General features: G+C 36.9%; 1 protein-coding gene across 1 annotated transcript in view; it reads right to left on the bottom strand.

Annotated features, from left to right (window-relative positions):
- LOC107566511 (MAM domain-containing glycosylphosphatidylinositol anchor protein 1-like) overlaps nt 1-22397 on the bottom strand; it is a 159516-nt gene that overhangs the window by 46022 nt on the left and 91097 nt on the right. The window contains exons 6-8 of the mRNA XM_016251960.1: nt 17407-17676; nt 11823-12152; nt 7099-7395 (exon numbers count right to left, since the gene is read on the bottom strand). Coding sequence (XP_016107446.1) covers nt 7099-7395; nt 11823-12152; nt 17407-17676 — 897 coding nt within the window. The remainder of the gene's footprint in view (nt 1-7098; nt 7396-11822; nt 12153-17406; nt 17677-22397) is intronic.

Genomic DNA, 22397 nt, shown 5'->3' with positions numbered 1-22397 from the left:
CAGGCAGACGCTGTCTGTCTCTCCTGACACAGAGAGACAGGACGGGGTGTTAGACAGCATCCCCCTGTCTCCAGCTCCAGAGAGACAGGCAGAGCCACCTGGCTCATAAATCAGACCTGCTGTGGGATGAAGCACAGCGGTGGGCTCTAAACTGCCTCCATCCTGCAATACTCTGCATTAGCCGGGCCCGTTACGGCAGCGATATTGACGGAAGATAGAAACAAAGGGACTGAGGATGTGAGTATAGACTTAGATGCGTGGGGGGGAGGGTGATTCATACGAGCTCTTAATGAAGCTATCACTCATTTAGCTGCAACACAGCATTCTGGGATTTCTCTGGCCATAAATCCTTCCCAAGAACTTCAATTTGTTCACAGCATGCTCTGCGTTACATGTGTTGGGATATATTGTGTTTAAGTCAGATGCACACCATTTATACTTCGTCTCTGAATGTATGTGCTGTGCAGATTCATTGACTGTGCTGTTTAATAACAGTATAAATCACGTAGCTGTTGTCATCGTTTATCATAATTGATCACAGGCCGAGCAATGACATGCTCCGCTCACCTGAGACAAACTCGTTTACCTAAACGCTGTCTGCCAGATGGAAACAGACACACTGAAACAACCCGTCACACAGAATATGACAAAAAAAACAGCATATGATCAGTAAAATTAATCTAAAGAGATACTGAAATGAGTTTACCAACATAGCAGACACATTACATCCAAGTCCCTTACAAATTGTAAACAAAACAACAATTAAGTACATTTCACAATACACTTACAGTTTGTCTATGTCAAAATGTCCTGTGCTGTGCTGAAAAATTACTGTGGATCAAAAATGACCAACCTATATAAAATAAAAATAATTTTATTTTTTGGTGCTATTTTATCACCAAATCTTGACCTCTCTAGCCTAGGTCAAAATGACCAGATCACAACATGATGGTTAACTGGATGTGTTTAATGTCGTTTCTTTGTAATTATCTGTGAAATGTACTATTTGTAAGTGAAAGTAAATAAAAAAATAACTTCTTTTTTTTTCAGTGCAGGACAATCACCCTCGGTTCTCCTAGAATAAACTTTAGGTTCTGGGCCCGGTTGCATGAAAGCCCTTATGCTAAGAAATCCCTTAGTTATAAGGTTAAGGGAGCCCTTAGTGAAACTCGGGTTGCAAGAAAAAAACCTATGGGTCAACTTAAGGAACCTTAAGGCTGCCATTAAGTATTCCCCTTAATTATTTAAGTGTTCCCTTAAGTGTTGCTACAAAGTCCTTAGTAACAATTTAACCTTAATAAATTTAAGGGACCAAAAGAGCTCCCTTAAGTCATCTTAAACTCAGTATCTGCAGGATTTTTAAACTCAAATGTAAGACTTAAGACATTTTTTAAGACCTGCACAAATAAAATATCATATGAGCGCAGTAGGACAATGACTATGGTAACATATTAAACTGTAAAATGACTGTAAAAAGCATGACTTACAGGTTTTCACAAAACAAAAAATTTTATATAAATCTTTAAGTAAATGGACGAGTCTGACTATGGTAACATATTAAACTGTAAAATGACTGTAAAAAGCATGACTTGCAGGTTTTCACAAAACAAAAAAATTGTATATAAATCTTTAAGTAAATGGATGAGTTGTATCAACTATGATATCAATTTAAACAATTATTATTAAACAATTATTACATTAATTAAATAACAATATAAATATAATTAGTTTTAATTGTTTAGATTTTTATAATGCATTATCTTGTCAGTCCACCTGTTCACATTTACAACTCTGCGTGTTTGCAGCGTAAAAACATGGGTTAATTTTCACATTTGTGACCCAAGGCGCATATTACAGAAAGTTTCTTATCTTAGGACTTAACTTAAGATGTGATATGTTAAATTAGGATTTTTCAGAAATTCATATTACAGAAGCAAATCTTAACTTGATTTGGGATTCTTATCCTATCTTACAAAATCGTATCTTATCTCTAGTTAGGAAATTAAGTCTAGTTAGTTAAATTGCATTATCAAGCTCGACAATCCACTCTCAGGTCTGTTACCAAGCAACCAACACTGCAAGATGCTGATGAGGTAAACAAAATAATAGAAGCTACTTCACTTTGAAAATCGCTTTTTGCAAAAAACCGTAACACCTTGTCTACACAGGACGCGACAGTTGTTTTGTCGCGCTGCACCGCAACAGCTAAAGTCTGTCTACACTGGATGCGACAAAGCGACCGTTGAAAATCTTTTGAAATTTGTGTCAGCACGTCATAAATAGAACGCGGCAGCAGTTTACTGTCGGGGACTTGTCATGACGTCACGCCGCAGCCAATGTAGACAGCATCACTGATTATAATGAGTTCTATGGTATTTTGTCGCGCCGCACCATCAGCACGTCATAAATAGAACGCGGCAGCAGTTTACTGTCGGGGACTTGTCATGACGTCACGCCGCAGCCAATGTAGACAGCATCACTGATTATAATGAGTTCTATGGTATTTTGTCGCGCCGCACCACTCGCGTCCAGTGTAGACACGGTGTAAGGCATTAGTCACTTGCACTATAACCGGTAATGCACCGTGACGCTTTGTTGGTCTCTGTAATGCTAGTTGCAGTTCCTGTGCTAACTGTAATATCATGTTGCACGTCAGTCTGTAATTACTTATAAGTGTTTTGTTATCAAAATGTAACACATCTCCAGGGTCCTCCAAGAGTCTTTCTACCATTAAACATCTCCGTTCTTCATTTTCATTTATTAATAAATGAAAGTCGTGGCCTAATGGTTAGAGAGTCGGACTCGTAACCCAAAGGTTGTGGGTTCAAGTCTCGTACTGGCAGGGATTGTAGGTGGGGGGAGTGAATGTACAGCGCTCTCTTCCACCTTCAATACCACGACTGAGGTGCCCTTGAGCAAGGCACCGAACCCCCAACTGCTCCCCGGGCGCCGCAGCATAAATGGCTGCCCACTGCTCCGGGTGTGTGTTCACGGTGTGTGTGTTCACTTAGGATGGGTTAAATGCAGAGCACTAATTCCTAGTATGGGTAACCATACTTGGCCACATGTCACGTCACTTAAATGTAATACCATTGTTGGACAGCGCAATTGTAAGCGGTTTTTCCGTTAGCGTTCAAATAATTTTGAAGTTAAGACAGTTTTTAGGATTTTTTTGTCAAGTTAGGAGGTTTCTGTAATACCCCCTTCCTATCTGTAGTTAAGAAAAGATAACACACTTAGGAAACGCTGTTCTGTAATCGCTTTTGTCCTAAATGTGGTCCTACCATGGTTACCAAACAGATAAGATAAGATTTTAAAGTTAGGATCTTTCTGTAATACGCCCCCTGGACCACAAAACCAGTCATAAGGGTCAATTTTTTTAAAATACATCATCTGAAAGCTGAATAAATAAGCTTTCCATTGATGTATGGCTTGTTAGGATAGGACAACAATGGGGCTGGTTCACTTATGGCGCTTTTCCACTGCGTGGTACGACTCGGCTCGGTACGGCTCAGTACGGCCCAGCATGGTTCGGCTCGGCACGGTTTGCATTTCCACTGCAGTTCAGTACCGCTTTAGGGTGGACGGGATTATTCACATGTCGTTATAGTTGCGCCACCTCTACTACCACGACACCTAAAAAAAAAAAGTTTCATTCTGCATCGCCCTATCAAGCTCTCGCTGGATCCGCTCCTCTGCTATCAAGGAGAGGAACGTCTGTACTCGTGCTGGGGCTGCCGATTTTGGAAAGTTTTTGCTGGGATGGGCATTTAAAAAAATCTGAAATTCGCTTGTGCGCCATTATCTCCTTGAATTAAAGTTAATCTAGTTCGCATTCTGTACAGTTCATGTCTGATACCACGCGCTAGCGTCACGTGTTCATGAGGATTAGGCTAATCATCCCATATAGAAAACATCACAAGTAAAATTAATCACGTTTATAAAGATAAATATAGCCCACTTACAATTTACATTTCAGAGATCATTACAAATAAATTATTAAATGCTAAAACTGAATAAATTTAACTGAACAAACTTGGCGTTGCATTTGCAACCATGTGAAAACAGGGGGTGCTGCAGCCCCCTCAGCACCCCTACTTCCCGTGTCCCTGCCAAGTGACTTAAGACTGGTTTTGTGGTCCAGGGTCACATTTGGTAAATTTTCCGTCATTGGTCAGCAGGAGGCGCTTTCACTGCAGAAACAAAGCGGTACCCTCGGTAACGACTGTACACAAAGCAGCAGAAACGGAAGCGCTCATGTTTATTTAATGTTTGTCTGTGTTTTAGTTGGTTAGGTTTGTATTTCATTATGTTATGTTTTTTATGTATACATATCTGTTTATTGTGAGATTTAGTAACTATAGTAACCGCGGTGCCCATTGCCGTATGTTGCCAGAAAATACCCTGAAATGCTTAGTATAAACATTTAGGTAAGGGTGACAGTTAAAGGGGTCCTATTATGCTTTTTCACTGTAATGTTGCGGTTTGAGTATAAAAAAAGATCTGTAAAGTTACAAAGCTCAAAAACCACTTCAAAAGGAGATATTTTATTTAGGAGAGAGGTGTTGTAATAATGTAAAATATGTGAAAAATAATGTTTTTCGAACAACCTAGTATGAGAGCCTGTTCTAGTACACCCCCAAAACAAAATCAAGACTTTGTAAAAGAGCATAATAGGACCCTTTAAGACATTTGTTGCAACGCTCCTAAAGAAATCCTCCTTACCTCAGGGATTATGCAAGTCAATGGGGACCAACTAAAGGTTAACTATCCCTTTAAGCATTTACGGTTAAAACCACTATATGTCCTGTGCAATACAGGGAGTGACCAAAACAATAAGCCAACTTAGTAACCTTGCATTGTTGTTCACAAGCCATTTTACTTCTGCTATCAGACATGCTTTTGAGTATGATACAGGATATGTTATCCACCTCAATAGTGATGATACAAACCATTCAAAACTTTGGGGTCAAACTTTTGAAAGAAATTACTACTTTTATAATGTAAGGATATATTAAATTGATAAAAAGTGACTGCAAAGACATTTATACAATTTATAAAGAGATTTCTATTTCATATAATTGCTTTTCTTTTAAACTTTTTATTCATCAAAAGATCCAGAAAAATATGTAAATTTCCACAAAAATAGTAATTTTTTTTTTTTTGACAAAAATAATAATAAATGATTATTGAGCAGCAAATCAGCATGATTTCTGAACAAAGTAATAACGCGGAAAATTCAGCTTTGCCATAACATTAATTTATTCAAATGACATATTGAAATATTTTACAACAGAATATTTTTTCTATAAAATAATACTATTTCAAAATATTACTGTTTTTACTGTATTTTTGATCAAATAAATGCAGCCTCTAATAAATAAAAAAAGAAAAAATATTTATTTAAAAAAAAATCCTAAATGAAAGAGACCGATAAATAAAATAAATTTTAACAACATTTTAAAAATCTTACAGACCCCAACATTTTAATGGTAGTGTACATAAAATAAAATTATTTTTTGATAAAAAGTTAAGACATCTGGAATAATTGCGCAAGTTATACCCATAAATAAGAAGCTGGAGACTGAGAATGTGATAATTTATGCATAATGGCCCATTGGGTCTTAATGGAAAATGTCTGTCACTTTGGCTCGTTTGGTCGTGCGTTCAGAGACTCAATCTATCCTCAGTCAGTGGATCGCATTATGATCAAGTTTAAAATCACATTAAAATGTGCAGCACCAAATCAAATCTAATCATGCCATCGATCGAAACAATTTCATGATAGACTTCATTACCACTGTCCTTTCTCAGGCAGGCAGAGGAGTGCTGTTATCTGAGACGCTCTGGGATGTGTCCAAAGTGTGTCAATTGACAAATAATATGCGATGTGTCCAATGGCCTAGTCGACTGACAAATAAAATCCTTCTGTAATATTATAGAAAGGCTAGAGAGGGACTTCCTATAAACACTTTGGATAACCTTTTAACTCTAAATCCTTTAAAGGGATAGTTCACCTTCAGTTGCTGGTCCCCACTTACTTCAATAGTGGAAAAAAACAACAACAACAAAAACACTATGCAAGTCAATGGGGACCAACTAAAGGTTAACTATCCCTTTAAGCATTTACGGTTAAATCCACTATATGTCCTGTGCAATACAGGGAGTGACCAAAACAATAAGCCAACTTAGTAACCTTGCATTGTTGTTCACAAGCCATTTTACTTCTGCTATAAGACATGCTTTTGAGTATGATACAGGATATGTTATCCACCTCAATAGTGATGATACAAACCATTCAAAACTTTGGGGTCAAACTTTTGAAATAAATTACTACTTTTATAATGTAAGGATATATTAAATTGATAAAAAAGTGACTGCAAAGACATTTATACAATTTATAAAGAGATTTCTATTTCATATAAATGCTTTTCTTTTAAACTTTGTATTCATCAAAAGATCCAGAAAAAATATGTAAATTTCCACAAAAATAGTAATTTATTTTTTTTTTTGACAAAAATAATAATAAATGATTATTGAGCAGCAAATCAGCATGATTTCTGAACAAAGTAATAATGCGGAAAATTCAGCTTTGCCATAACATTAATTTATTCAAATGACATATTGAAATATTTTACAACAGAATATTTTTTCTATAAAATAATACTATTTCAAAATATTACTGTTTTTACTGTATTTTTGATCAAATAAATGCAGCCTCTAATAAATAAAAAAAGAAAAAATATTTATTTAAAAAAAAATCCTAAATGAAAGAGACCGATAAATAAAATAAATTTTAACAACATTTTAAAAATCTTACAGACCCCAACATTTTAATGGTAGTGTACATAAAATAAAATTATTTTTTGATAAAAAGTTAAGACATCTGGAATAATTGCGCAAGTTATACCCATAAATAAGAAGCTGGAGACTGAGAATGTGATAATTTATGCAGATCATGGGGGGAAATGCTATTTACTCATTGCTTACTTGTAAATCACTTTAATGTTGCTAGCTTCTAGCTTTAGCAGTTTGGTGAACTATCATTTCAAAGTAGTTCCCCAATTCAAAACTCTGTTTGATGACTGAAACACTTACACTCTACATTGAGCTGCACCTGAGCCTGTCGGCGTTTGATGTTTAGGCCGTTGTAAGGAGCGGTCTGGCAGCGGTACGCTCCCATCACGTCCCGCGTCACATTGGTCAGCCGCAAACGTCCATCGCGTGTTTCCACCACCCAATCCCCCGACGGCATGGGCAGGTCCTTGTTTGCACGGGACCACAGAACGGGTGGGCGGGGCTTACCATCGACCAAACACACGAGCTCTGCGGTCCCGCCCTCACTGACATTGACCACACCCCCTCCGACTGGCACACTCAGAACAGGAGGAACGACTGGAAAAGAGGAAAACATAGTCGTAAGAGGAGATGTATTGTTTTTGGATGTTAAAAAAAATCTAAATTATATTAAATTATAGCTAATATGTACAAGAAAAAATGGAAGAAAATGGAAGAAATAACATCCAAAGCTGAAGATTTGTAGTTTTATGAGATACCACTCATATTCATAGAAAAAAATGCAACGAGAGTAGTACTTTATTCAATTAATGAATTAACTAAATTAAAATTATTTTTCTTATAAACAATTGTACAAAACAATCAAAAAAGAAAAGAAAAAAATCTACTACTCAATCAGTGTTGCGATGCTAATGCTGCAGTTCTGTTAGCCAGTTGGCAATGCATAAAAGAGACAATTGTGATGCAATATAAAATAATATATAAGAAGAGATAATCAACTGCTTTTTAAGACACTATATTGTTAAATCTACTGGCCCAACACCAAAACACATATTGGAAAAAAACTGTCAAAATAATGACCATATAGGATGGACAGACTTCAAACAGTAGGACAGAAAGATCATAAAGCAAGAGATAAAGAGACTGTCAGATGATACGATTGATCATGTTAGGTACTGCAGTCAGAAACAGAGAGTAACCCCAGAGAAGGTTGAAACTTCAAGTACAAAAAAAGAGGAGAAACTCAGGAAAAAATAGCATCCTGCTGAGATGAGAGAGAGCAGATCTGAGGGGACTCAAATGCATGAGGGCATCTGTATTTCCCAGAATTCAACATTTTACGACCATCAACCCAGCAGAATGGCCATTCCCACATTATCTCTGTTTACCCATGAGGCATAAATTTAACATCTCAGATAGCTGAAAAACTACTTATGTAAGATTGTTTGATTAAAATATCCCAAAACCATTAGAACAGTGTAATATATTTTGCTGACTTGTGTACTTACATTATCCCAAATGTTTTGAAGAATGTTAAAATCCAGAGAAATAAGCAATTTTAACTAGTGTAACAGACCGTGTCCATAGTGTCATTGCGTCGCCTGCGAATGACGTCACAACCCCTCGATTTCCGGTTTTATTTTGTTGAAAACATGGAAACCCCAAGACAGGTGACGAACGCACAGAGTAGCATTATAACGGAACTTTCGATACACTCAAATGTACAGTATCTAGTATAAAACAGCGCTATTTTACCCTACATACGCATGACCGGAAGAAGCAGAAGCGGTCGACTGTGGCATAATAAAAGCTCTGCTGCTATCGAGCCGTATATCGCGCTTGTCCTTCATTAGCAATCACTCCAGTGGCCTCGTTTCCCTTCCACGACTTTTAGCCACACCCTGCTTCATACTACAGCAGTGGTGGATGTAACGAATTACAACTACTCACCTTACTGTAATTTAATCATGACAACTCTCTGAACATTTTAGCATGGTGATGGATATGACAATGTTAATGCATTTGGTCTTGGCGGAACAGATCTGCTACGCTGCTGCTGAATTGCTGCTGCTGTTGGTTATTGCTGTAGTTGTAGATTATTGCTGCTGCTGCAAGCAAGTACAGGAACTTGCTACTTCCGATGCATATGGCGATACGGTGCTGTGAGTATTTAAGACATACTGCTGCTGCACAAATAGCATATAAAATAACCCGTAGCAGATCTATACAGGTGGAGCTGGGGAAGGTGGAGGGTTTCAGAGAACTCTGAAAGTGCGCTGCAGGAATCTCAAGTGAATGCTAGCCAGCCATATAAATGCAAGGCAGTAAGCTCATTGGCTGCATATGCAGCATGAACCAATCAGTTTGTGCCAAGTCGTTTAACTCTCTGAATATCATCAGTTACGTTAACACCCAGTCAGAATGTGCCATCTAGAGTTTCATGACTGAACTATATATTTAAGTAGTTTTTTCGGGTACTTGTACTTTTCTGAGTATATTTTTAAAGCTGTACTTTTACTTGTCCTCAAGTACAAATTAAGCAAAATAATCTACTTCATTACTTTTAAATCATAGTTCGTTACTGAGTACGCCCACAATTTGAATTAATATTCAAACCTTTGATGGCACTTCAGTAGCCAATAAAGATATCCGAACGTAAACGGACCAATAAAAGCCACGTATATACACATATCTACCGAATATACACAGACACAAGCTGCGTCTCTCTCTCCTCTCCGACAGTGAGTTTGACACGCATACGCCTCCTGTCAATTACAGAGTCTGAATGTCCGCACGAGATTGCAGGTATTCCGCATAATTGTAATCATTCCTGTGCAAATGTGGCGAGTGCTTTATTGTAACATGAGAACACAGTCATGTAATCGCAGAAAACTGGATGCGAGCTCTCAAATAGGCCTAACTTATACAAATGAACTGCCTTCTCACTCCGATATTGCTTGTGCGCACTCAGACTGTGTGCAATCGTGATCTCTCCGTGCTTTTAAACTATTTCTCTTTGCTCCTGGATTTAACTTTGTCAGAATAGATCCACGCCTGACCGATGAAAATGTTACTGGAAATGTTATTGGCTGTTAGTGAAATGCACCAGAAAGTCTTTCAACAATCAAAGATTGAACTTTCCTTTTTTTACAATGTAAGTATGCAAGAAATGTTTTGGAATGGGATATTTGTATGATTTGTACATATAAATATCCTAGTCTGCCTAACTGCATCACTACATTGTACAGACATTACAGGTCAAAGCTATCTGATGTTCCATTTATCTAAATAAACAACATATATGGCTCTTAAAACACTGCCTATGAAAAGTCAGTATTGTCATATTTCGAGTATCTCAACTGAATTGAGGTCATTTGTTTAATAATTTTATTACTGATTGTGTACTTGTCCTTTTTTGTAAATTAAATTCAGTTTGAAATCAAATTTGAAATCATGCTTCCTTTTGCTGTAAGCTTTTGCAACAAAGTTACCCTATTTTAAAGACACAAATACACAGAATGAGCAAATGTTTAAGATTGAGATTTTTGTAATGGTAATTGATCAATATTTATATGTATGTAAATAAAAGCCTATATTAAAATATGTTCATCATATAAAGCAAAAGTGTCTTTTTAGAAGACTTGGATTAAACCACTCAAAGCTTGAAATAATGATTGCCTCGAAAACAAAAAATGGATGAACAAAATAAATAAATAAATATATTAAAATATCTATATGGCAGTATACAGTATGTGGAAGTTTTGGCAATGGTATTGAAAATGATTCATCATTAAATCAAAAATGACCCTTTAGTGCACATTACTAGTCTTGTGGAGAACAATTAAACCGTGGAAGTCAATACACTGGAAAAAAAAAAAAATAATAATCTTTAATTCAAAACTGAATATTTTGCTTCCGCTCTGGAATGTCATTCTGGCTCTGATTACGTCAGTTTGACGGCTTCGGGAGAATCCTCTTGTTAAGTCATGACGTAAGGACTGCTGTTTCCGGGTCCAAGCCTCTACTCATTTCATTTGAGAATACTACTTCAGCAGCCATTTACGAGCACTATTTAATTAATATTACATATTTAAGCTAAGCATTAAAAAAATTGTTGTGCGCACTACAGTCTCCGTGCTCACAGTGTCTCAGACACAATTTTTTTTGCTGAATCACTTTCTGGCCATCTGGGATTTCAGTATGGAGATAAAGGGGTTATAATTTTTTCAGTATTACATGCCATCCTGGGTATATATTAGCACAGTTTGGTGTTTTCTTGGGGCGTCTGGCTGAGAGTTAGGACCCAGAGGCATTGAAGCGTGATGTCAGACGTAACAATGTAGCAGATATTCTTAACCACTATCCAACTGTGAATCTGCTATGAGCAAGAGGTGGAGTGGAGGTGCACCACAATAAAGCCTCACCCTTTATTCAATATTCTGTTTCACTTGGGTTAAGGCTAGAAGGGATACATATGGCACTACTAGGCATGCGCACATCAATACAGTGTAATTTTTGTCACACTGTACAATAATAATTAATGTTTTTTGCATTATTGTAAGAGGTATTGTAATTATTGTCGGAGCTGTGTCCCTTCTAGCCACAACCTTTCACTTGGAAATACATCATAACACTGAAGTCAGTTGCAACTTCCGATTCATGGGTACTTTACTATTGATATTTATCAAGGTATTGAAGTAAGAAATTCCTGTATCATGACCACTAATTCACATACTTTGTCAATAAAATAAAAGTGGGTTTTGTTCTAAGTAGCTTATCCACATAGATCTTTGATGTGAATTAATGTTTTTTTGGTAATTCATTAAATATCGCCAGCTAAAAAGTAACTAGTAACTAGTACTCTGAGTAGTTTTTGAGAAGAGTACTTTGTACTTTTACTTAACAAGCAAACAACATCATCAGCAATGAGCAGAACGAGTCGGATCAAAGGGCCACTTCACAGTATGAGCACAAGTGAGGGCCTCAAACCCTGCATGTCTTTAGTATTACAATCAGTGTCTCACCGCTGCTCTGCGTGATGTTCACGTCCACTCGCAGTTCAGGAACGCTGCTCCCGGGGAAGTTCGCTACGCAGCTGTAGGTGGCCTGATCTCTGAACTTCATGTCCACAATTTCCAGGCTGCTGGTACCGGGCGGCATGTCTGGGTCGCTGCGCAGCACGATGAGGCTGTCAGTGGGGTAGATGAGAGCTCCGTTCTTGTACCAGGTGTAGTTCACCTTGTCCTGAGGCTGGGCGTCAACGTGGCAGGAAAGTTTGAGGTCTCGACCCATCTGTATGCTCTCACTGTCTTTGTTGGAGTCCGGCGTGATCTGGAACGTTAAGTTCTTCATGGCTAACGGAGAGAGAGATAGGATGACATGGTGATCACGGTGGAAGAAGCATTTAGGTTATGACTAAACCCAATCCTAGAACTATCAATTCTTTATTCACATTTATTCACTTGTATTTGTATTGATAACTAAAACTGTTCAAAATCAATAACTGAAATATGCCTGAAATTAAATAAAATGTAAATATTAGACCAAAACAATTTTTAAAATTTTAAATGTAAAAAAAAAGTTTTAAATGTAGCTTTTTCTTAAATAAGTTTAAGTACTAAAATTGCTAAAACTAAAATGGAAATTAAAATGCATTAAAGCTATATAGTAAAAAAAATATGTATTTTAAAAAACGAATAAAAATGACAAAAGCACATAAGAAAAATTACTAAAACTTAAACTAAAATAAATAAATATACGAAAAATAAAACCTAATTTAAAATATTAATAAATACATATATAATAGTATTTAAATAACACTGTTTTTCACATTTTCTAGGGGAAAAAATTGATGAAAGTCTGCAGAATTAATCACATTTTTATTGGTCTTGCCAACAGGATACTATGCCCCTTTTAGTAGCTAAATGCATTATGAAATGTGTGATAAAATATGCAAAAACCTGTGGATGCAGTTTAAATGCAAGCCGCAGCTGTAGTATAATAATAATAATAATAATAATAATAACAATAATAATAATAATAATTTTAAAAAGGCAGGAAATGATAAACAATAATTGAAAAAATATTTTAAAAATCAACAAAATATTCAAAATAAATAATTTGAAAATGTTTAAAATTTAGGTTTAGAACAAAGCCCATTTTTGAGGAACATTAATAGAGTCCTGCTTTCCAGTGCACTGCTTCCTCACTGTACTGTACATGAAACCATCTCACGCTTTACTGCAAACAATGGCTTTAATCATGTGGAAAAAAGCACAATTTACACGATAAAAGTAATGACTCAGTTGAAACGGCTTTTTAGGATGAAAATAATGAAATTAAAGGCAGTATCATGAACACAGCTGAAGACGCTTAGAGCATCCATAACCCCCCCACAGCCCTACTGCTTTAATGTGTTAGTACTGATGCACAATTCATAACTATAACAGCTTAGCCGTGTGTTTATGCTCTGACAGTATGAAAAACGACCCTGCAGGTGGAGACAGAAAGTTTAGCGCCATATGTTCAGCGCCCCGCATTTCAACAGACGGCTGCCTTACCTGGATGATTGGCTGCGCTCAGGCATCCGTGGCACCTGCGTGTGCGTTTGACACAAAGCGAGCTCATTACCATCAACAGAGACGGATCCAGCGCACATTCCGAAATAAGACGCTTCTACTGCTAATTACTTCCATTCCTCTCAAATTAATTGAAGTAAATAAAAATGATTAAAGAGGCTAAGAATAGCTCCAGGCCCTGATAAACGGCAGAGCGTTATGGCAGCCGTTCCTGAATCACCCGCTCGGCTTGAGGAGTTTAACACGATCACACACTGCCAAGAGAGCTAATTACAGTTCAACCGCTAACTCACGCTCCCGCCACATAAACACACACTCTCACGCATACATATGAAGAAATCTGGCTCTGCAATTTTTGTGCTAAGCGCGGGACAGACAGGAAGTCATAACTCATTCAAATGCATGTCAATCAAGTGGTTGGAGGGATATGTAATCTTAAATTGAATCTGATGGCTTGAGATGTAACTAATATTTCAGCCATTAAAGGTGAAGTGATTTCTGTGCCACCCAACAGAACTGCATAAATGAAGACTGGTTTCAAACCAGAGTTGCGTAAAATTCAGAACTGAATTGGTTCCTTTTTAAATCACGAGTGTAAATTGAATTGGCCACACCCTACAGGAAGTGAAATTGTAATTAGAAATAGAAGAACAGAAAGAAGAGTTGTAATTCAATAAAATGCAACTGAGCTAGTGCATTCTGGAAATAGAGTTTTCTTACATGTTGGTCCATAAAAGTTCTAACCATCCATTTATCCACCTTTATGTCTATCCGTATGTCTAACCATCTATCTTTCCGTCTGTTCATCCATCCATCTTGTCTATCCATTCATCCACCTTCATGTCTATCTATCTATCTATCTATCTATCTATCTATCTATCTATCTATCTATCTATCTATCTATCTATCCATTTGTCCATCCATACGCCTTCATGTCTATTCGCATGTCTATCCATCTTTTAATCCGTCTATCTATCTATCCATCTATCTATCTATCGCTGTCTGTCTGTCTGTCTGTCCATCCATCCAGCCACCCACCTTTATGTCTATCCATTTATCTATCCATCTGTCTGTCTATCCATCCATCCACTTCATGTCTATCTATCTATCTATCTATCTATCTATCTATCTATCTATCTATCTATCTATCTATCTATCTATCTATCTATCTATCTATCTATCTATCTATCTATCTATCTATCCATTTGTCCATCCATACGCCTTCATGTCTATTCGCATGTCTATCCATCTTTTAATCCGTCTATCTATCTATCCATCTATCTATCTATCGCTGTCTGTCTGTCCATCCATCCAGCCACCCACCTTTATGTCTATCCATTTATCTATCCATCTGTCTGTCTATCCATCCATCCATAAACCTTTATGTCTATTTGTATGTCTATCCATCTATCAATCCATCCATCTGTCTTTCTATCTATCTCTGTCTATCCATCTATCTACTGTATCTATTACTCTGTATGTCCCTCCCTCCATCCGTCTATCTATCTATCTATCTATCTATCTATCTATCTATCTATCTATCTTTTCTATCCATCCATCCACCTTCATATCTATCTATCTATCTATCTATCTATCTATCTATCTATCTATCTATCTATCTATCTATCTATCTATCTATCTATCTATCTATCTATCTGTCCATCCATCTTGTCTATCCATCCATCCACCTTCATATCTATCTATCTATCTATCTATCTATCTATCTATCTCTCCGTTCGTCCGTCCATCCATCTATCTTGTCTATCCATCCATCCACCTTCATGTATATTAAAAAATGTTTTTTTCACACGGCACCCCGGATGGGAAACACTGCTCTAAAGGATTGCTACACTTTATTTACTTTAGCTGTGAAGAAAAGTTAGTGAACCCTTTGGAATTCTGCTGAACTGACTGGACTGTCTGACTCCAATTACCCCCATTTCAAGCTGATCCATCCATCCCCCTTCATATCTATCTATCTATCTATCTATCTATCTATCTATCTATCTATCTATCTATCTATCTATCTATCTATCTATCTATCTATCTATCTATCTATCTATCTATCTCTCCGTCCGTCCGTCCATCCATCTATCTTGTCTATCCATCCATCCACCTTCATGTCTATCTATCTATCTATCCATCCATCCATCCATCCATCCGTCCATCCATCCATCCATCCATCCATCCATCCATCTGTTCATACATCTGCCTTCATGTCTATTCGTATGTCTATCCATCTATTAATCTGTCTGTCTGTCTTTCTATCTGTCTATCCATCATTCCGTCTGTCTGTCTGTCTGTCTGTCTATCTATCTATCTATCTATTCATCCATCCATCCATCCATCCATCCACCTTCATGTCTATCTATCTATCTATCCATCCATCCATCCATCCATCCGTCCATCCATCCATCCATCCATCCATCCATCCATCCATCTGTTCATACATCTGCCTTCATGTCTATTCGTATGTCTATCCATCTATTAATCTGTCTGTCTGTCTTTCTATCTATCTGTCTATCCATCATTCCGTCTGTCTGTCTGTCTGTCTATCTATCTATCTATCTATTCATCCATCCATCCATCCATCCATCCGTCCATCCATCCATCTTGTCTATCCATCCATCCACCTTCATGTCTATCTATCTATCTATCCATCCATCCGTCCGTCTTCATGTCTATTCGTATGTCTATCCATCTATTAATCCGTCTGTCTGTCTGTCTATCCATCTATCTCTCGCTGTCTGTCTGTCCATCCATCCATAAACCTTCATGTCTATTTGTATGTCTATCCATCTATCAGTCCATCTGTCTGTCTTTCTATCTATCTCTGTCTATCCATCTATCTATCGCTGTCTGTCCATCCACCCACCTTTATGTCTATCCATCTATCTATCTATCATCTGTCCATCCATCCATCCTTCACAGCTTGTCCTGACAAACTTTGCTATTCTAGTTAAAGTGCACCTATTATGCCCCTTTTTACAATATGTAATATAAGTCTCAGGTGTCCCCAGAATATGTCTGTGAAGTTTCAGCTCAAAATACCCCACAGATCATTTATTATATAATTTTGAAAATGCCTATTTTGAGTGGAAGCAAAAACACACTGTATTAGAGCATGTCTCTTTAAATGCAAATGAGCTGCTGCTCCTCGCCCTCTTTTCCAGAATAGAGAAGTGCCTTTACAGCTCATAACTGCTAAAAAGACATATGTTTGGGTTTAATTATCATGTCTATCATGCTGAAATCATGCGTTTTAAAGCCATATTAGTTTAAGCTTCTGATAGACGGTTTTCTGAGCACAAACATCCATAGCATACATATAGAAAGTGGCTGCACACGGCATGTGAGTACTAAGTTCTCTTTCACACACGAGTTTATGTTAAAAACATGCATAAGTTACAAAAACACAGTCGGTTATGTTTGTGAAGGTAAACATCTGGGAAAGAAATCGCATTATTATATTAGATCTGTGTATTAAGTGACATCAGCATAATATACAGTACCTATACTGTTGTCTATGCTATTAATATGAAGAAAGAATAAAATCAAATCAGAGAATCAATTACTGCTCTGGACTAAATTACGTCTATAGCCTTAATAAAAAGACATTTCTTACTTGAATGCTGCTTTTAAATGCTCTAGCGTGAAGATAAACAGGGCGGATTGTGTGCGGCTCACTCAGGGAGGTGTCTCGACTAGATTACAGCAGTGTCAATCAACACTCGTGGGTGGGGCTGGTAAATTGTGATGTCACACTTTACGGATTCTGTGATCGGCTTGCTCTGAGACGCTGCTATTGATGTATGGAGATTTAAAAAAAAAGGAGCGGGTGGATTTTTATCATTATAGGGTGGTTGTGTACACACACTGCCAACACACATTTATGTCCAAGCAACATGTGAAAGTAAATTTTGCATAATAGGTGCCCTTTAAAGTGGGATGAATTTCCAATGCATTTGAATTCTACTTCCTTACATTCAAATTCAAATGTCAGTACATGTGTAAAAGCGTGTACACTTACTTCTCACAATGAAGTTGACGGTTCTTCTCGCAGGGTTTCCCACATTGTTGACGGCTGTGCAGTTGTAGATGCCGGCATCAGCGGGAGTGACGGACCGGAGAGTGAGGGACCCGCCTCGGATCATGGACCGCTGAGGGAGGGATCCAGGGTACCGCGACCAGCTGACCGTAGGTGTGGGGAAGCCTGCCGTTACCTCACACGACAGTGTGACCTCTTGGCCTGGGTCCACCACGTACGTCTCATTCACAGACAGCTTTAGAGCAGGGGGTGCTGGGAATGAGTAAACAAAAGTGTGCATCATTTAAAGCTGGTGGGTCCTGTTTATGTCTAGATGAGTGAGTCTTGCATTTACAGAATAGAACAGAACAAGGGAAGTGCAGGCGGTCTTGCTTCAACGTGTGAACACATGTGGAGCTAAAAGTGTTTCGACAAGAGGGTCAATACTACCATTGATCAATAATAACATTTCATGAGAAATCACTTCTTCACTGCTTCTGGGTAAAGAACTAACAGCTATTCTTAGCATGACACATAACTCAAGTCCCGTGGCAGAACTTTTACAGTATCTCCTTCAACGATTCCCTCTTTTAAAGCCAAAGTGTGCTGTCAGCTGATCTGGCCTCAGCAACTGCTGATCATTTATCCTCAAACCTTAGATAGTTCCTGTAACTGTATAACTCATTACCACAGATCACAAAAACATGTTATTGTCAAACCACACCCCTAAACCAAAAAATATATAAAAATCAGCATTAACATTAACATTTTAAAATTAGTAATAGTAATAACTTTTTATTTATTAATTAATTCATTCATTCATTTAGTTAGTTTTTACAGATAATTTACAATGAAAGTTTGGGTTGAAAATATGCATAATTGTTTTATAAAAATAATGCTTCAATGCAAAAAAAATCACTAGAACTATGTCATTTTTTTATTATTTTGTTAAATATGATTTTGGACATAGACATGTTTTTGACAGATTTCCACTGCAGTAAGTAAAAATGAAAAATAAAAAATACAACTATGTAATACACTTTTTCCTACACCTATAAATCTGCTGTCTTTTTTCCTAATTTTTATGCTGATTGTGGGAAAATTGTGCAGAATGCTGTAGAATGGATTTAAATACGGTCAGATGTGTTAAACTGAGAGTACTAAACTCCTATCTGAAAACCTTTAATTTTTAAGCTAATATATTTAAGAATACATACACCTGGCGAACAAGTGATTAAACAGGCTAGCTTTAAATAAACATTGTAATTTTTCTTTGTTAACTTAAGTTACTTTGTGCAATAAAATAATGTATGGAACTAAAAATAACAATATGAAGCATATTGTTATTAAAGGGGTCATATGATGTTGATTAAAAAAAACATTTTTTTCATGCGGTTTAAGGTAAAAAAAAATACATTATTTTCCACATACTGTACATTATTGTTTCTCCTCTATGCCTCGCCTTTCTGAAACGCGTCGATTTTTACAAAGCTCATCGGTCTGAAAAAGCGAGGTGTGCTCTGATTGGCCAGCTATCCAGTGCGTTGTGACTGGCCGAATTTCTCAAGCGTGGGACGGAAATGTTACGTCCCTTACCATATTGTGATGCCTGTGGCAACCACATGTGACGACCCCGGGCTGGACTCCGCTTCATCCACAGTGAAAGCCGATCCAGCGATCGACAGCGCAAAGTTGAAGTATTTCCTCAGCGACCAGCACGGATCAGCTCCAGGCATGATGAAGCGGATATCGTCCTCTTTTGGAAGGCCAAACAAAGTAGTTTCGCTTTCACAACGAAGCACACAGCGCCTTCATGACATGGCGGCGGTAACAACAATACTACAGCGAGAATAATAATTTGGGCAGCGTTATGTAAATCTTCCCAGATTGTGACGTAGATATGTGGGGGCGTGTTAGAACGAGCCGTTTTAGGTAGGTGTGGCTGACTCTTAACTTTTATAAAGAATATCTCTTTGGATTTGAGACTTTAGTCTTTGCAACTTTACAGATCTTCTTTATGCACCAAGAGCTTGTAACACTCCAAAGAGAAAGGAAAACTTGAAATCGCATCATATGACCCCTTTAAAATAAACCAAGCAAGCTGCTGCTGCTCTCAATAAGTGGATATGCTTTGCTATATAAACACAGCTACATCTTAAGTTTATTTTCTTTCACAAAATAGAGATATTTCAAGAACATGACCGTAGATGTTGCATTTTCCTCTCTACATGACTGAACACATAATCATTAAGCCAGAAATGAATTTCTCAGTCAGAATCACACATTAAAAAGAAAACTTTACCCTTATGCCTATACTGTTCATCTAATAAAACAGTAAAAACAAAATTACTCAATAGCTTTTTTGTGTATCTTTATATACTGTTAAAGAAAATAAGTAAATGCATTAGACTCGGTGCAATCTACTCATCAGGGTGACTGTCAATGAATAAATCATCTTGTTAACTTTTGAGTTTTTCATTGTATGGCCTCTGCAAAGAAACAAAACGTAATCTACTATACTGACGGCTGCAAAGTGTTTCAAACACTGGCACAAAAACACATTGGATTTGAATACTATATCTCAATCTGTTGTATGTCATTAAGTAGGGAGAAACACGGAAATGACATGAGGACATGACTCAGGCCAGATTCAAACCTACATACCCGCAGTCTGTCTGAACGGCATCAATTCCATCTGTGTTCATTATCTCTGCAGTCTAGAACTGTCATACTGTACCTGAACAAGACCAGACTGCTGCTAAGCATCATAAACTCATTAGTTAAAAATAAATGACTGAAATTAGAAAGCAGAAAACCTGCCAATGTGCTTTTCATCTACCTACAAATTAATTGTCATTGGCAATATTTGAGCTCTGAATAGACTTGTAAAACACCCCACATATAATGCCAAAAAACAACTCATTCAATGTCTACGAGCCCAATTAAAACTGATCCAAAAAGTTGAATATTTTATAAAAGAGCATCAGAAGTGATTATAAATATCTTCAGTTAAAAAAAGTATCATGAAATGGCTAGAATCATTACTAAAGTCATATTAATCAATATTTTTGGCTTGTCGTCCAGTAAAAAAAAAAAAATCTGAACATCCTTAAAACAAGATTTAGAAGCCAAACTGGGTACAATATAAAGTTTTGTTTTCATAGAAAACAATTCTGAACGGGTTTACAAAAAAATCCAACAAAATTAATATTACTGTTTTGCTTCTCAAGTAAATGGAACATTTTAAAGATATTTATATTTTTAAGAAAAATACAGAATAAGAAAATGACTTCCCACAGTGCAGTCTGGGTCATCAAAAAGTATTTTGACTTATATCTCCCTAATTATTCCTTTATACAACCAGAGATTAAAATATACGAACCCTTTAGAGAAGAGGAGATGCTAATATAATATGACTCAGACCTACATTCAATCATCCAAGGGTGGTTTAAATTTTATGTCCCACAAGCAGCACAATCCAGGATAATCCCAAAAATAGGAGATATTTCTCACAGGGTGAATCTCACGTAACCTGTCGAGAACATTTCTGGGCCATATTTCACTCCAAAATCACAATTATATTAAAAAGACATAAGCATAAAACAGTATTATTTCTACTGGTATTCGAGTTTAAATAAATAATTTTAAAAACCTGACCCAAAACTGGTCTGATCTCTTCACTAAGCTCTTGTGACTTACATCTGCTGAAATCTCAGTTGATCCTGATGGACTCCAGCACCAGACTGGAGGGGATCTGGGCTTCTGTACTGCCAACAGCTCTACAAGCTCTCAGCCACATACAACAATCGTATTTGTTCTACAAATAACAGAGAGATCACAGGGACTGAAACAGAGATGAAGAAAGAGGGAAAAAGAAAGTCTGAGGAGGAAAGAATTTATCGCTTCAATTTCCCGGAATGGTACGAGGGGGACGGCGCAGCATCAGTCCACTGTTGTCTCTTGATAATGGGACTGATGTGTTTTACGGAGTTTACACAGCTTTTACAAACCGCTGCACTTCTGTGCTCCACAAACACATCAGAAAGAGAAATAGATTTCAGTTAAAAGAAATGAAGGGTCAGACATTAACTTAGGATAAGATAGGAAGTGAAATATGTTGCCTTCTGAGATCTTGTTTTGTTTCCAAACAGCCTTGCATGAAGGTTTTGTGGTGAATGCACAAGCTCAGTGGAAAAACTGCATCCAAGATGGCAGACAGAGCTGATGTGTTAATTTTAAACATACATTTATTTGCTTCAATACTGAAAAGCATCGTTAACATACAGGGGTTGGACAAAATAATGTGAACACTAGGCGTGTAATGGTACACAAATATGACAGTTCGGTACGTACCTCGGTTTTAACGTCACGGTTCGGAATGATTTCGGTACAGCAGGGGGGGAAACTAAACTTTTTTTCTTTTTTTTTTAAATGGTTTACTGAACAAGTTGCTCTTTCTTTAAATACATTCAGTTATAGTTAAAATTTTCTTAGTGATAAAAATCTACCTCAGCTTATGCTTAAAACTATAGGGAGCTCTTTTACATTATAAGGTTACAATTAGGCCTAACAACTTAACCCAAACTTAAATTTAATTGCTATTTATTTTTAAATAGATGATCAACACTCAACTTAAAAAAATAAATCAATAAATAAAATAAAATAAATTGTATGCAAACATGTAAATTGCACATAATGCAGTTCTTAAATTAACTTATAAATAATACAATTTCTAAGCTATTTGTTAAAATATATTCAATTACACAATGGCTGTCATAGCATGTTTCATAACAGATTAATTTAAACATACTGTACATTAAGTAATTAAGACTAACAGGTTTAGTCAAATATAATGAGTATATGGTGTAATATTTCGTACAAAATGCTCCTCTCCAGACTTCATTTCTCTAGTGAACTAACGAGTTCTGGACACTGATGACTTGCTGAGGTCTACGTGACATTTTATTTCCACGCTGTATTGTTGATGTCTTTCC

Source organism: Sinocyclocheilus grahami, unplaced genomic scaffold (genome assembly GCF_001515645.1).
Source record: "Sinocyclocheilus grahami isolate Dianchi unplaced genomic scaffold, SAMN03320097.WGS_v1.1 scaffold1079.1, whole genome shotgun sequence".
NCBI classification, from domain to species: Eukaryota; Metazoa; Chordata; class Actinopteri; order Cypriniformes; family Cyprinidae; genus Sinocyclocheilus; species Sinocyclocheilus grahami.
The sequence above is the reverse complement of the archived record's forward strand: the minus strand, read 5'-3'. Positions and strand labels throughout refer to the sequence as shown.